This window comes from Pleurodeles waltl, chromosome 6, assembly GCF_031143425.1.
Source record: "Pleurodeles waltl isolate 20211129_DDA chromosome 6, aPleWal1.hap1.20221129, whole genome shotgun sequence".
Lineage (NCBI taxonomy): Eukaryota > Metazoa > Chordata > Amphibia > Caudata > Salamandridae > Pleurodeles > Pleurodeles waltl.
This window is the reverse complement of record NC_090445.1, coordinates 830,760,706-830,777,422: the sequence shown is the minus strand read 5'-3', so window position 1 is coordinate 830,777,422 and position 16,717 is coordinate 830,760,706. Positions and strand designations below refer to the sequence as shown.

General features: G+C 43.2%; 1 protein-coding gene across 1 annotated transcript in view; it reads right to left on the bottom strand.

The window, feature by feature from the left end:
- ACTR1A (actin related protein 1A) overlaps positions 1-16,717 on the bottom strand; it is a 217,157-nt gene that overhangs the window by 50,795 nt on the left and 149,645 nt on the right. Inside the window, exon 10 of the mRNA XM_069239514.1 lies at positions 13,651-13,691. Coding sequence (XP_069095615.1) covers positions 13,651-13,691 — 41 coding nt within the window. The remainder of the gene's footprint in view (positions 1-13,650; positions 13,692-16,717) is intronic.

Below are 16,717 nucleotides of genomic sequence, written 5' to 3'. Positions count from 1 at the left end.
TTAGCAGACTGCATTTACCAACCTGACTAGGCTGGCCAAAGCCAATGTTGTTTGACAAATGCCTCAATCCTCAGACTCCCTAACCGGAGAAGTTGTGGGGAATTAATTGGGGGCTTACCTTGCTGGTTGAAGTCTTAAATACCAGGTTCTCTGGGGTAGGATCTATAGTGAGAAACTCATGTTCAACAAGCACTAGTTTGTGACATCTGGCAGTCTGACTATTCACTGGTGGGCAAGAACAGGGCTTTGATCAGGTGTCCATTTAAGGGCCAGTGATGTCATCATTAAAAGGTAGCAAGGATTCTGATATGGGTGGCCAATGCTGTAAGCTCTCTTTAAGTACATTTGTCTTAATCTCAGAGGGAAGCTGTAGGTATCCAAGACCTCAGCAACCAATTGGATTCCCACTGCAAATGATGCACAATCTTCCACTGGAGGTCCAAAAGCAGAGTTCAACTCTATATTAGGGGAAGTATCAAGCACAGTGACCTCTTGTAAATCCATGTAAAAACTGTTATCATAATGATGTGGTAAAATCATCCCATCCCCACTAGAATCATCATCATCATCATCTGAGTGGTGGCAAGCACTAGTCAGGATCTGAGCAAGAAAGATAATGGAGAGGCAGATGGTGCTTCTGCCTTAGTAAAGTCATAGGATCAGAGTCCGGTTATTTGGCAACCAGTTGTGCTTTGTATTTCCATCATCAGTTCGAGGTCAGGCATCGGAAGCAGCACAGGATCCTCTTCTGGCACCGATGGTGTAAATACTGGTGTCGAAGATGGAGGAGCTGAAACAGGTCATGAATCTTGGGTGAGGAGCCGGTACAGAACCCATAATGGGTGCTGTGGTCTCAGGCTGCGCCGAGGATGGATCCACTGGTAGTAATCGGACTGAGGGCCCAGGCAGATCCTTAATGTCAGAAGATGCACCACAAAGAGCCTGAAGGATGCCAATTTCCTTCATCATTGCAGATGGCTTGGGAAATTGGAGGCACACCAGGACCAATTGTGGAATTATTTGCACGACTGGAGATATGGAAGTCCCACATCGTGACACCCTGGTGCCTTCTCTTTGGATGCAGAACAATGGAAAGACTTTGCTTTTTAGTACTTGTATTTTGAACCAAAGATTTTAACCGTGAAGTTGACCTCTCATACGAGTGGCATGGATAGTGAGTCCAGTCCCTTGGCTTAGAGCAGGACTTAGGTGATACCTCAAACTTCCTGTGGTTGGCAATGTACAGCTTACCTTCTAGGTCCTGGACTGACTTCTGGTGCATGAGGGCACATTTGTCACAAGACTTTTGTCGTACTCGAGCCCTGACACGAGACAGATACCTTGTGGTGGTCTGTGACAGACATCTGATTTCGACAAACTGCATGGTTTGAATCTCGTAATTTCCGGAGGGGACATCGATCCCTAGCACAATGGATTTCTTTTAGGCACCGTCATAAGACAAACATAACTGGGAGCAGCGTTTTGGATCTGTGTAGGAAGTGACATCAGCATGCAGGGGTCACGCTTAAATGCTGCTCTGCCCCATCACTTGTATGGTGGTGTAAGGTCAATAGGGAGCCACACAATGCCACCTGGTGATGCACAGGGGCATTGCTGGCAAAAAGTTCCCTGTTCAGGTTTGGCACCTGTTCAAGTTAGTGTAAAGCAAGGAATCGGAGGTTAAACGTATCCATCAAAATGTTCATTTTCTTTGCAGGTATTTTGGAAACTTCTTGGAATGCCATTTGGTCATTTATGGGGGAAACTTGAAATAGGATTAAGTCTGGACATGTAGAGCGACTATTTTTAAATAGTCAGGTTCTTCACTTAACCACTCCTTGTAGATCTCTTGTAAGAATATTGAGGAGGCCAGACCTATCTAGCATGTCTTGGGAGCAGCTACTTCTTCCATCCCTCTACGGTGTAGGAGGAAGAGAAGTCTCAGGGTACAGTACAGCAGAAGATTCAGAATGGACTTGTGCCAACTCTGAAATGCCTATGTCAAAGCTAAATAAGGAGACACAGGCAAAAAGTCAAGCTTCATACGTAGTTGTACTCATGAATTCATGGGCCATCCGTTAACGAACAACATGTTTGATAAGAAGAACATCTGCCAGAACCTTTATGCATGAAACCCACAAAGGTGTGAAAGTACATTATCCAATCACAAAACCGCAAAAGATGATTTCTTCATTGTTATGGGCACATACATTAAGCCTCTAACCAATCACAATAAAACAATATTTCATGTAACGAACATGTTGGCAGCGCTATGCAAGATGGTGTCAGGTGTGATGTCCACATACCCAACGTCTGGGCCCTTTCCATGTGTAGACTGAACAGTGTCTTCACAATCCCTACCCATTCAAATGCAGGCCCTTAGACCAAGCTATATAGGGTTATAATTTGGCTAGCTATTGCTAGGTGAGAGATGCAGTTGCATATCACGTAATGTGTCTTTTGAGCAAGCCCTGCGTTGCAAGCTAGTCAACAAAGTACACTGTTTCTCCAAGGTCATCAGACCTTTGTATACGTTTGCAGGCCTTTTATCATTGAGTATCTCCGGCCAGAGAAAGGTTGGGGATACAGAAGATGGATTCTACAAACAGTTTCCACATCTTGACAAGGTGTTGCATGGGAAAGGCACTATGGTTCAAATGTCTTTATTAACTTTCGATATGAGAACTCAATGAGTGTCACAGCACCCACCAAACCTAAAAGGCAACCAGGCAACCATCCATCCCCCTGCCCCTTTTCCCCGTCAATCTCCCTCCGGGTGCACAAAAATACTGTCATGTCACTAGATTTAGACATATGACTTCTGACACGACCACCCACCAGTCCATTCTCTAGGAGCTCTACCTGTCTTGTAGGCGAAGGAGTTGCAGGTATTTAGGGCAAGTCAGTTCCCTGAATTCCCCAGAAAGTAGAGAAAGCAAGCTATGCCATATCTCCCTATAGGACTGTCCCTGTGCCGCAAGGGTGAGCGTAAGCTTTTCCATCCCTAGGATCAGCCATACCAGATGTAGCCATCTCAGCTGTGTAGGGATCTGAGGGGTTCCCCAATGAGTCAATATATTTTGTAGGGCCGCCCCTAGGGCTAGGCTGATCTGCCGGCCCCGTAGGGACTTAGCTGGAACATCAAGGGATTTGGTAAGCTCAATATAATTAGGCCAGGAAACGCAGTAGTTGGGTGTTATAGTGGCGATAAATATCGTTTCATATTCCCTTCCAATATGAGGCCAGCTTCGGACAGACCCACAGGGAATGAAACATTAGTTACTAGTAATCCTTATTCTCCCCTCAAGGGGAATCCATATCTTGTCATAAGCACTGACCTGTCCTACCTGCACGAGGGATCACTTAGCAAATGTAAACAAATTGTTGGTTCTTAATTACAAACAATTCATAAGGTTGTGCATATTCTCACATCCAAAAAGGTAACTCACTTCTCTCTTAGCTTATTTCATTTGTTGTAATGGACCTTGAATTTCCTGTTTTACAACAACATCCATCTAAATATATATTTTTCATTTTTCATTTAGGGATTTGTTTTTACGGTCTCCAGTGCTATACAAATATAGAATATATATGAATTGTATTTCTATTGAATGATAAATGTATATAAAATCATGATACATATACAAATAGTATATACATTTATAAGGTGAAACTTCATCCTCTACCATCTGGAAGTGTTTGAGAGGATACAAGTATAAATTGTAGACATAATAACTAAAACAAACCTTTCTTATCTTCTAACATATCTTTCACTAAAGGTATTATGAAGAAAGAGGTCTGTGAAGATTTCCTATAGGCAATACTCCCTACAAGGTGTACTCTAATGGAGCAGAAGCGCAATGAAGAAGGTAGGGAGCAGCACTTCTTTGCATCTGGAAGGCTCATAGGTATTTGTTAATGCATTCAGTGCAGGAACTCATGAAGCTCTGGTGAAAGAATGCTTCTCCTGTTTCAGAATGTCAATACAGTCTTGTGGCACGTTTCAATGCCTGTACTGTAGGAGATCAGGAGCCAGACCACCAAGTTTAATGATAGACAGTTGTGGAGCATGAGTTGGCCCATGAACATGTGAATGAGATCCGGTCTGCACATCGGCCTCCTATGTGGTCACTAAGTCAGGTGCAGGAGGTGTGTAAACCAGCCCTGGAGTGGCTACTCCAGAAATACCCCTGGCTTTGCACTGACACAGCTTGATCAATACTGTTTGGACCAACAAGATGGGACAAAGCTTCCTCGCCAGTCTATCAAAAGACATTTCTCTTCAAACCTGGTTTACAGTACCAGGAGACATACAATGTCTTACAATTTATGGCTTCACTTTGGAAATACGGTATTAAGAAAGACGCTTTGCAGAATTTTCTTGTTGAGAAAATACTTGTCCCAAGGTTGTCTTTGCATTTTGAACACTTATGAGGTGAATAGCCGTGATCTGCAAGTCACTTGCTATGAGCCTTTCCAGACGGTCTGAGCCTTTAGGGAGACTGGTTTGGAATACGTCTCTCCTTGCTTTTTGTTGTGCTGTCTTTTCGTACAATGAGTGACTTTACCTTGAAGGATGGAAGAAAGGGATTTGAAAACAGATGAATGGTCTCACAGTTTCAGCAGACTGATGTGGGAAGACCTCTTATTTACTGTCCAAGTTCCCTAAACCTGAAAGGTCAAATAAAAAAAAAAGTGAAAAGGAATCCCCTTCAACAGACTTGAAGATCAGCACCACCAAGGAAATGATTGAATTTCAGACTACTACAAAGCGAGTCTGTCTTTGCAACTGCCAGTAAGTTGCCACCATCGATCACCTTGGCTTTACTGAACAAGTCTTGTGAAATCTGGCACGAAGCACCACAAAAATGCAAGAGGCGATTGATGCTAGCAGAAACAATATCTGGCTTGACATCTGATGAGAAGTTTGTGGTAGAAAGAAATATTTCAGATGGATAGATAATAGTCTTTCCTCCGAAGGATATACTGTGGCGGCCTGAGTTTTGAGAACTGTAATCCAAGTAACGGATTCACTGAAGAGGAATCAACGTTCAATTATTGTGGCTGAAATGAATACCCAGTAGGCAACTAATCGTTAAAGCCATCTGGTAATAACTTAGGCTTCATCCAATGCTGCAGCCCTGATCAACTAATCATCTAGCAAAAAATAAACTAATATTCTTGGTTTCCATGGCCAAACATTCGAAAAATGTTCTTGGAGCGGACTATGGACCAAAAGGAAGGTCTTTGAATGGGAAATTATATTTACTCATCATATACTTTCAATGTTTCTTTGCAGTCGGTATAAGGAAGTAAACTTCATAAAGGTCTGTGGTGCCTACATCCATTCAGGCCCCTTGACCTAACTGTGGGAAGATCTGATAAAAGGCTAATATTCTAAATGTGTCTTATCTTGTCCATTTGTTGGCTGTTCCAAGATCGAGACAGGTCTCAACTCCTGCTTGGGTACTTTTTTTCTGAACCAGAAAGCAAAAGGAATAAATCCCTGTTCGACCTGGCCCTTTTTGCAGAATTATCACCAAACATTTTGCCTTCTTCCTCCTATTTTTTTCAGATCTGTTTTGTTGGCTTCAGGACTCTGGGCACTTTACCATGGCTAACCAGTGCTAAAGTGCACGTGCTCCCTGTGTGAATTGTATTGGTGACTGGATTCTCCATGTTTGCTTACTTCAATGACAGGAATGGGTATAAGTACTGGACCTCTAACCCCACATAGTTAGAAAACTTCAGTAATTAGACATTCTGCCAGAAAGAAAAGCTGGATGCTGTAGATGGGACTGCAACTCTGCCTGTTGTTTAGTTCTACTGGCCTGCTGCTTCTGTCCTGGGAGTGAAAGGACTGGACTCTGTTTTCTACATCCTTCTTTCCAAGGTTCTCAAAGGGCTTCAACTTGGGTTGTCTCCTGTTAAGAAGTCTCAGGGCCATCAAAGACTTCACCTGCCAGCACCTGGACTCCGTTGCTGAGAGTCCCGACTTGCCAAGTGGTGCCAAATCCTGTTCCTGGGCCCTTGGAAGTGAGCTCTGCTGCAAACAAGAAGAAACCAAGCACATCGATTCCAGAGCAACTTTGGAACTGGCGCCGCTGCTGACTCCGCCCCTCTACCAGCAGCGCGAGCTGCAACACAGGCCAGATGCTGGCACAGCGTTTCCCAAGTCTCGCCACAGCGTGAGTCCCAAGTGCCATGTCACGGACATCCGTGAGACCCAACTCCAATAAAGCTCCGTACTGTGTTATCGCGACAACACGAAGTTGACACCTCGCATCTTGTCCTGCTGGATTCATCAACCACGCCGGGCAGTAAGGAACCGACATCACATCACCTACCCTGCAACCATAAGGAAGCAACCTCTGCCTCAGCTCCTCTGCCTAGCAATAAGGAACTGACGCCTCACCTCCCAGATAGCAGTAAGGAACCAACGCTTCACCGACTCCAGCGATGCCTCACCTCTCCGACTCATGTCTGTTTCCTCATTGTTTTTCAAGGTACTGTACCTGGGGGTCCATGCAACTGTGTGACCGGCCCGCACTCCCTTACGAATGGCGTCGGACTGTTGGGAACGACTTTATTAAGATGCTGTGATATTCCCAGTTGGAGCTATTGTGTTTCTAAGCGCTTTCCTAAGATTTAATGTCTGGAAATTTGTTTCTTTACTTGTCTATGTTGGATTTTTGTTGGTTTGGTCTTGTTTTACTCAGATAAATATTAGCTATTTTTCTAATCTGGTGTGGAGTCATTTTGTAGTGGGGGTGGGGGAGGGGGTGTACACAAATACTTTACACATTGACCATGAAATAAGCCTGACTGCTTGAGCCAAGCTACCAATGGGGTGAGCAGGGTTTATCGTAAGCTGCGTGATTCCCTTACCCTGACTAGAGTGAGGGTCCCTACTTGGCAGGGTGCAGTCAACTGCCAACTAGAGACCCCATTTCTAACAATCCCCATTCATTTAAGGTGATGAGGAAATCTCCTCCACTGCTGTAAAGTGTTGACTTCCTTTTGGAGCTGCTCTAATGGTACTGAGAAGATTTCTTTGGAGGAACACAATGAGGGGTAATTTGAATCCAAATGAGTAACCTTTTTGTATAATTAGGTATTCTTTGTCACTCCCGCAGATGGTTTGTGATGGTTCCTCCCCTAGCGAAACTAACAGTGAGAAGTAACACACTGTAGGGTGTTAACCTTCTGAGGAAAATAGCACCTGTCAAAGGATTTTTATTGGTGATTCGTACAGCTGTCTTTTTCCAGGACCAGCTTCAGAGTTTCCAGCTCTGCTTTCATACAGTACATTTCATCATCCTGCATGGGATCCAAAAATAGCTTAACCAGGGAATGGAAGTTCCATAAGGTGCTTTCTGTGCCTCAGACTTCGAACCAGTCAAGTGCAACCAGGAGCTATACCTTAGTGTAAAACCATGGCAGCAGCACGTGAACTGCTAAATCATAAGAAGCTGCAGCTGCACTTATGACTTGGTCAGTTACTAACATGCTCTCCATCAATACTTCCAAGGATTCCTGTCTGCTCTCTGAAACGTTTTGTTGAGAAGCTCTGGAGGGAATCTCAGAGGATTCTATCATATCTTTCTAGTAATGTGGGGACATTAGCTGTCTTCCAGCTTCCATAAATCAAACATTTTCCTTTCCATTGAATCAAGACATTTGCTTTCTGATAGGCTGGGATGGTAGAAGATGGTGAACCAGAAATAAGCTTCTTGGCTGCCAACACAACCAATGAGTCAGGAAGAGGATCCAGTTCTAAAAACAGAGGGTCTTTATGATTTGCTGGTGCAGAGACAGTGGTGGCAGGTGTCAGAAATAACTGTATTACAAGCTCTAACAAACCAAGCACCGAAACCTCGAGGACAAATAATGATATAATGTCTCAAATATCACTGACACCACTGTGGTTGGAGGGGGAATTTTTAATGGTTAACTTAGGGGAGGCTTCGCCCTAGCACTTAATTAAAGGTTAGAAAGTCATCAATGGAGATAGACTCAAAGGTAGAGAATTCATGGAATATAATGGGACTTAGAAAGGCTAGAAGAATCCTTTCTTACTTAACCAGACATGAAATAGACAGTCTTTTTGCAGGATGCCCACCCAACAGTGGCAACGGAGGGAGGGTTTGCAATGTGGTGGACAGGTCACTTCTACTTTTCCTCCTTTAACTTATACTTGAGAGGAGTGACTATGATGATCAGACAAGGAGTATAATTATACCACACTCAAACAATTACAGACCTTGAACGAAGGCAGATCAAAATCCTTTGTGTGCGATGCCTATAATAGAAGAATAAGTAGAAGCAGAACATGATTAACGTTAACAAGCTCTTGACCCTTTCCTGTACTGTCTAGAATGCGGCAAATCTCTTCTATAGGAAGACTATGATCACCTATGAGGTCATATTTCTGGCAATGCTCTTTGGCACTGGTCTGCTCTAAATCCCTGGGTTGAAAAGGAGGAATCTGACATTTTGGCAATGGTAATGGCACAGGCACTCGAGGAATAGTTGGAGTATCAGTTAACAATCATGGCGGCATGAATGCCTTTAACGAAGGAGTTGCTCATAGGTGGACCAAAGGAATGCCTTCACAAGTTGGTGAATATGCCCTGGTGGACTCCGAGGCAGTGATCCTAAGCAGTATCCTCGATATTAACATCTTAACCTACTTCTCAGAAAGTTGCATTCGGTTGGATGCAGATGTCTTCAAAGTTTCACTGCAACCCGCATGTGGCCCATTTGCTTCTGGTTAAGTTGCAGACTGCTCGATGCCAATATCTTCTAAGTTGAGTGACAACCAGTATATGGCCATCTGCTTCTAGTTTAATGCTGATATGCCAATAAGGTGGGCTTTTCAAGCCATGGGTGGAATATCTTGAGCCATATAGTTAATCTAAAATCAATCACACAAACTCTTAAAGAGTTATACTGCAGGACTGCAAATATAATTCACAGTTAGGAATGTGAAATTTTCTGTTACAGTTAAAATGTGATTTTTTTTTTTTAAATACTCACCAAAGGCTGCAGCAAAAATCACTGAACGAAATTATACCAAATTTGGAATCGCACTAGAGCTATATTTGGAGGAGTGGTTTTGCTTATACTGTTCTAAATCAGATGTTTTTGAGACCTCTGCTTTACAAAAACATGCTGGAAGGGATCTGAAGAGTCAACCAGCAAACTATGTTTGTATATCTTGTCTTTTAATTTGTGGATTATTCATAGATTCCGGTCGTGAATCCTCTGAGGATACTACTTTTGAAAAATAAACAAATCCCACTGGATTTGCAAGTACTTCATTTTTTGTCCAAAGTGGGTTACGAGGATTTGAGCATTTGGGCAATCTGGTTGGATGGCAGCAAATTAAAAGCTTTGCTGTCCCAGCCATTACAGGATGCCAGGCAACTAAACCTCCATCCAGAAAACAGTGACAGGGGAATGGGCAAAAATCCTTCAACCCAAAGAAGGATGCATCAGGGTCCCAAAGAGGTGGATACTGCCTCCAAAAGTAGTAAAAACAGTCCTGTTTTTCTCAAACGGTATGTAGATCAAATTTGAGTCCATAGATCTGTGGGTAAGCAGCTTTCATGCAGCATTCTCTGCACCGCTGGACATTTCGCCACCTGCACTGAACCATTTCAATACACAAAACGGCATATGTACGCAGCAAAATACCATGGGCAGAAAAAAACAAGGATTGGTGGAAAGGGGTACACCCCTCATTAAGAAAAATAACAGGGTACAGGCACCCCCCTTTTAAAGAGAAAATGTCAGACTGAGAAAGCCCACACTCAAAAGTGGCAGTAAAGCAGATGCCGTCTTTCCAAATAAACATGAAAGTGCAACACAGCAAAGAAAATAAAAGGTGGCCAGGGTTGTAAAAGAGACAAAAAGGGCCAGATGGAAATATCTCCGTGGGGCAAACACCAGCACGGGAAATGCCCAGCGGTGAAATGTCCGGAAAAAAAAGAAAATCAGTGCTGGCTAAGGGCCTGATCATAGGCCAGAACCATGTACAAATCCACAATGCACCGCCAAAAGTGAAGCACAGCTGGATCCATGGCAGAAACGCTCCCACAGTTCAGGACATAATGGCTGGGGAAGGGCATGCACTATTTACCTACTAACAACTGAATATACACATATACGTTACATAGTGCAGCAGGGTTGGGTGTGTGGGAGGTATGGCATGCTGGCTGCAGCCAACTCCTGCTAAGCTTAGCCGAGGCTAAACGTAGCTGGAGTTGGTTTCATATGGATGATTAATGACTATGGGTGATGATTATTTTATGAAGCGCGAGCTGTTACCAGATAAGGGGGTGTCCTGGCACTATTTACTGGACACAAATTTTGCTTGTTGAAACAGCCAAGTCTTCAAATTCTTGCAAAACCGCCAGTGATTGGTTTTGGCTTTGGACAACCAAGGGAGAAAGTTTCAAGGCCTTAAGGTTTGAATTGAGAAAGATGCTCTGCCTTTCTGCTCAGTTAATTTGAGGAGTTATGAGTGAATCTCAACCTAGGGTATGAACTCTTAGTTTCTCTGAAAGAATAGCTGGTCCATTTTTACAGAATGCCCTGAGGGCTAGACACACAGTTTTGAAAAGATACTCTCTGTCTTATGGGTAGCCAATGTAATTACTTTTTATGTTGGAGATATGGAATCATATTTCCTCTTTTCTGATAATAATTTTTCTGCTACGTTTTTCACTCTTCGCATGGTTTTACCCAGAAGACCTGGTTGCAAAGCATGGCAACAGTCCATGCGCAATAAAATCAGAGCTTGAACTTTAGTTTTGTGTGTCTGTTAGGAAGCATGGAAGCACTTCGCGCAGCAGTCTGAGGTCCAGAAAACAGGAATCTGAGACCGAACCCACTTATTTATTTATACTCAAATTCTTTTTTTGCGTCTGGTACCAGGGTCGTGTGTCTCCTACTTTGTGAGTGTTCAATGGATAGGGTATCACAACGTAAGAGCTCCTGTTTGTCACCGTTCAATTTTAGTGCATTAGTGCACATTCATTGCATTACTTCCTGCTTACGAGCAAGCACATTTTCTGCTTCCTTTATGTCATCTACTACTGACACTACAAATCTATCATCTGCGTAAGACATCAGGAACAGCCCAAAACGCTGTATCAACTTTGCCAACGGAGAAATGTACAAACTGAATAGAGTGGGACTTGAACTAGAGCCCTGAGCAGGCCAGAAGGCTGTGCATAGCTGGCACTGAGAACGCTGTAGGTTGGACATATGGCCTAGTCACAGGCCAGGCCCTTCAGCCAACCTCCACTATACACAACAAAGACTGAAAGGAAGGTGCCAGAAGGAGGTAGGTAGGGGAGGAGGTCATTCTTTTTGCTGCCTGGTCTCCATGCCAATCTGAAGACCACACACATGCTCTGAGGAGCTGTTATATCCAGAACCCAGCATTGGCTAAACACTTTTTCCTAACTGCCACTCCACTCTACATAGGTACACTTTAGGAAATCTCTGGGAAAGTATGTAGTGTACCCCAGCCCAACATAGTATGTGGCAAATATAGACTGTAGACTTTAACTACCATGAACAGTCTTTGAGGAAAGGAACAAAATGTTAAAAACCCTTCATGTGAAACACTCACATATCTTTTTTTTTTTTTTTTTAAACAAGCAGACGAATGGTAGAAGAAGGTGTTCCGAATCCTGGTCAGATTCCAGAATTATGAAACAGATGCAAAATCTCACTGTGGTACATGCTGAGAGCAATGTTGTTTTTTACAGGAAAAGAGCAGTTTTTTTAAATCTTTAGTGCTACTTAATGTGTTGCTTGCATTTTCATTTCATTTTAACTTTAGAAGATGGAAGAAAATAATAGAATACTGGAAGAACCCATGATGCGGTGGTTAACAAAAAAAAAAAATATGAGCAGGAGAGCATGGGGTGGAGGAAGCGGAGGGAACATACAAAATGGGAGTGCAACATGAAAAACATGGGAACAGTGGAGCAGCAGAGAGTGGAAAATGGTCGAGAAAATGAAAACAAATGCCCTACTCCTATTGAGAACCGAAAGGAAAAGAAAAAGGTAGCTCCCTGAATGTAAAAAGTAGAAAGATGCAAGCCATCAAGTCTAAAACATAGTTAAGAAGCTATACACCAGAAAAGGGACAAATACAAGAGGAAGGAAAACTAATGAAAGAGATGCAAGCAAATGAGACTGACAACAAATCTGATCCATGATAAGCAACGGGCTGATCCAAAGCTCACTCTAAGCTGTTTGCAGGCAACACTTAAAATGCTACAGATCTTTCCCATCAGGTTTGCTAATACCTGCTCCAAATCACTGTGCATTTTAAAGCCCTGAACCCCAGGGCACTGGTGGCATGTAATCACATTTAGTCCATCCTCTTATTCACTCTATTTGGAGGCAGGGTGAGCTATGATCAGCGTAATAATAACTGCTGAATCCACAGGTGTCCTTAACACAATCTGGGCCAATGTATTTCTGCTTTGTTTAGGATGCTGAAAGTCTTGGTCAAATTGTAAGTCAAACATAATGCAGTGGCCAGATCTGAGCTATCTCCTGATAAAGGAAGGGAAGGCTTAAAGCTAGAGAAAGGCTTCAATGTATTATAAAGATATGAGGATTTCACAGGTGAAGATGAAGAAAAGCTTCCCTTTAAACTCCACTGCCAATCTCACAATCACTGAGAGGTCAAATCATCCAGCAGACAACTCACACTGATATTCCTCCAATTCTATCTAAAGGATTTCTCATAATAGCAGTCGAGCTAAACCAAGTCTTCTTGGCCTCAGAAGACATGATGGGTCTGAGGGCACTTCCAAAGGTCTAAAAAATAATCACATTGTTTTGTCAATGGTGACTACTTCCTAATCTTTTAGAGCTACTTCAAAGATGCAGGACCTCAACTGATTCCTTTTGTCCTCTTGTCATGGAATATCCGGAACTAAATGCTGCTTTCTTACCAAGGATCACTCTTATTTCCTGTCAAAGCCAGATGTGGCCACATCACATATCGTATTACAGTCTCATAACAAGAGGTGTGAGCAGGGGTCTGCAAATGTTTACCTTTAGCAGTGACAGAAATCATGTTCTGCAGAAGCAATTATGATCATGCCCGGTTCTTGCCTCTCTCTGAGGTTTAAGGCTTCAAGGAACTGGTATGCCACAGAAAAACCCTTGTGTACCTCCTTCCTGCACATTTCTCTCTCCTCCACCCCGACTTATTTCCCTCATAGGAACAGACCCTCTCAGGGTAGAGGAGACCACCATCATACATGCTCTTCAGTCCCTCGCAGGAACAAGGCAGAAATGATGCAAGGAGTTAATAATGGACATTTGCCCACCATTGCAAGTAAAACACTTAAAAGGTGATGGTACATAAGGAGAAGGAAAAATCTAGCAGGCCTTGAGAAATTACAACATATTGCACCATTAAATAACACCTGAAGAACGTTTTTGAGTAACTATCATACACAATATATATCAACAGATTATTACTATGCATGCCATTAATCCCGACAGAACGGTATTCTATAACTTCGAACAATAACATTTTGTACAAATATTGTAACAGTTAAAACATTATTTTTACAATACCAAAGATTCAAGATATTGCTCAATATTTACCCAATCCATGTTGAATATAATCTCTCTTGAGGAGCAGATATCTGAAATACATTTTAATACATATATTAAATAACTGAAACTAACTTTTCATTTCCACGAACTTCAACTCGGTCATTATTTCTAAAATTTATGTGTACCTTCTTCTAGTTCTCCTTTATTCAGCTGGCACACATTTCAACTTAATCCTTATAATGATTAAAACTTTCAAATATTCAGAAACTTTGAATCACATTTTTCAGGAATTGCATAAATTATGAAAAGGATAAACTGACTTTGTTTTTCCTATTATGTATCCTCCCCTCCTATCGTGGGCCTGCACTACCTTGTGACCGGAGCAGTGCCTTCGTCTATAGTAGTTTAACTGATTTTTGTGCAGCATGTTATCACACATGTTGCTGGACGTTGTACTCTGACAAGCCCTTTCCCAATGGGAGCACAACCACCTGTAAGTTCCAGTCTTAAAAAAAGGAGCTAATATAGATTCTGTTTCCATCCAATAGCTGAGTTGTTGGTGGAAGCATATCAGTGGGAAAGGCAACAGATTAGGAGTAACAGAGTCAGAGGTAAATTTATCAAAGGCGGCATCAGCCACTTTAGGCTCACGGAAATAGGGACTCAAAAAGATGATGGACGGAGTGCTGAAACTTTTCAAACACTCACCCCCCAGTCACAGATCTGGGTAAATCCAAACCTCCAAAGTGGAAATATGTTGTCTGAGAACAGCAAATGAAGAGGGAACAGGCAGGATCCACTAGAATGACAAAGCACTTGAAATACTGCGTGATAATCAGTAGGTGGAAAGTCGTATACGAACATCCCTCTTTCATTTTTCAGACCATCCCCCAAGGATCCTGGGGCCCCTGCCCCTCAAAGAGGCAAACTGCTCGCACCTCAATTTCTGGTAGGCCATAAAGGTGAAAATGGTTGGATAACCATAGGCCATGGAGGTAGTGTGGATGACTTTCAACCCACTGTATATACCCTCCACAGACAGTACACTTTCTAATTGCTAACTTCTATTAGGTTGGAGGTCAGCTGGTATATACAACGTGTGATGGTCCAGCCCCACAGTTTCAGCAAAGCTCTTGTGAAAGAGTGTTTGACTCCTTGTTTTTTTATTTTTATTTATTTATGAAGGCTGTGGTGTTGCCCAGGTTAGACATCGCTCTCCAGATAGAACCAGCACGTTTTAGTGTCAAAGAGAACTCCCACCATCTTCAATATGTTTAAGTGGAATGATGAATCTGGTATGTCCCAGAAGGAATTGATCAATAGATCATGAAACCCACTCAGTGAGAATTTCCCGCATCAAACTGATGAGATGACAGACTACTCAAGTGAATGGGGCACCAAACTGCAGCATTCAGACTGAATGGCAGCATTTTATACAGATAGTGTTGGCTTCCCTCAGAGGCATGCACTGTGTTTCTGCAGGGATAGCACAAATAAGTAAGTGCGGTGAAGAACCACAGAAAAGAGTTGACTATTTTGGACAATCATTAAAGATCGACAGGGAGAGTAAATGGTAAACATTTTACAAATACAGGATGGGATGGGGCCAAGACTAATCCCTTTTCCAAGGGAACACCTGTGACATTTGTCCTAAAATAAGAAGCTGATTTATCTCCTGCAGACGTTCTAAAGAAGCTGAATCGGGTAGATGTGGCCTGACAGATGGTAACAGGGGGAGATCTAAGGAAATGCCATTCTGTACCAACTACAACAGCTTTGGGGAGGAGGGTGTGTGCATGTGAATTTACAGCTTAATAAACTACGAACAGAGGCTTACAGGTTAAGTAACATTTTCCATTCGTACAACGTGTTGCTGTAAATTCACATGCTCTGTGTAGAAGGTAAAGCAGTACCCCTCCACAGGCAGTGCCTAGCATGTGGATGATGTAGATGTCTGAAATAAGGTCTTTAAGTTTGCCTGGTCAATCACTGCTTGCTGCTTAGCAAAGATATCTGCACAACTGTCCTTAGTAAAAGGGTATGAAGTTGACTAAGGAGTTGCTATACATATAACAGCCTCAGGTGTATGGTTGCTCCTATTTTTGCATGTCCTTGGAGATAACATTTTGGCTTTGGGATAACAAATTTGGATACGTTTAACTATCTATTTTGCAATATCAGCCTTAGAAATAGGTTGCCCCTTAAGGGGTTTAGCATAGGCAACAGTTAGTTGGATTTGGGAAGAAGACTGAGCACTCAATCAATCAATCAATCAATCATAGTATTTATAAAGCGCGCTATGTACCCGTCAGGGTTTCGAGGCGCTGAGGGGGGGGGGGGGAGGGGGGGGGGGGGGGAGCGCTGCTGGTTTAGCGGTCGAAGAGCCAGGTCTTGAGGAGCCTTCTGAATGCGAGGAGGTCCTGGGTCTGGCGAAGGGATGTGGGGAGAGAGTTCCAGGTCTTGGCGGCGAGGAAGGAGAAGGATCTGCCGCCGGATGTCTTGCGCTGGGTTCGGGGTACGATGGCGAGAGCGAGGTTGGCGGATCGGAGTTGACGTGTTGGGGTGTAGAAGTGGAGTCTGGTGTTGAGGTAGGAGGGTCCGGTGTTGTGAAGTGCCTTGTGAGCGTGGGTCAGGAGTTTGAAGGTGATCTTCTTGTCTACCGGGAGCCAGTGGAGTTCCTTTAGGTGAGGGGAGATGTGACTTCGGCGGGGTATGTTGAGGATCAGTCGGGCGGAGGCATTTTGGATACGTTGGAGGCGTTTGATGTCTTTGGTTGGGATGCCTGTGTAGAGTGCGTTGCCGTAGTCAAGTCTGCTGCTGACGAGGGCCTGGGTCACCGTCTTTCTGGTTTCTGTTGGAATCCACTTGAAGATTCTGCGGAGCATTCGGAGGGTGTTGAAGGGCCTTCCACAAATAGACCTCTCCGCCACCCTATGAAATGTAAAATGTCTGAACTTCAGCTCCAGATACCCACACCCACAATGCATGGCAAAACACTATGGGTTAATTGGTCAGGGATCTTTACTTGTACTGTTCTCCTTCTCTCACTCCTTCCACTTGTGCGGAAGATGAAGGAAACATCTCAAACCCTAATCCTCGTAGCTGGTATTTCTGC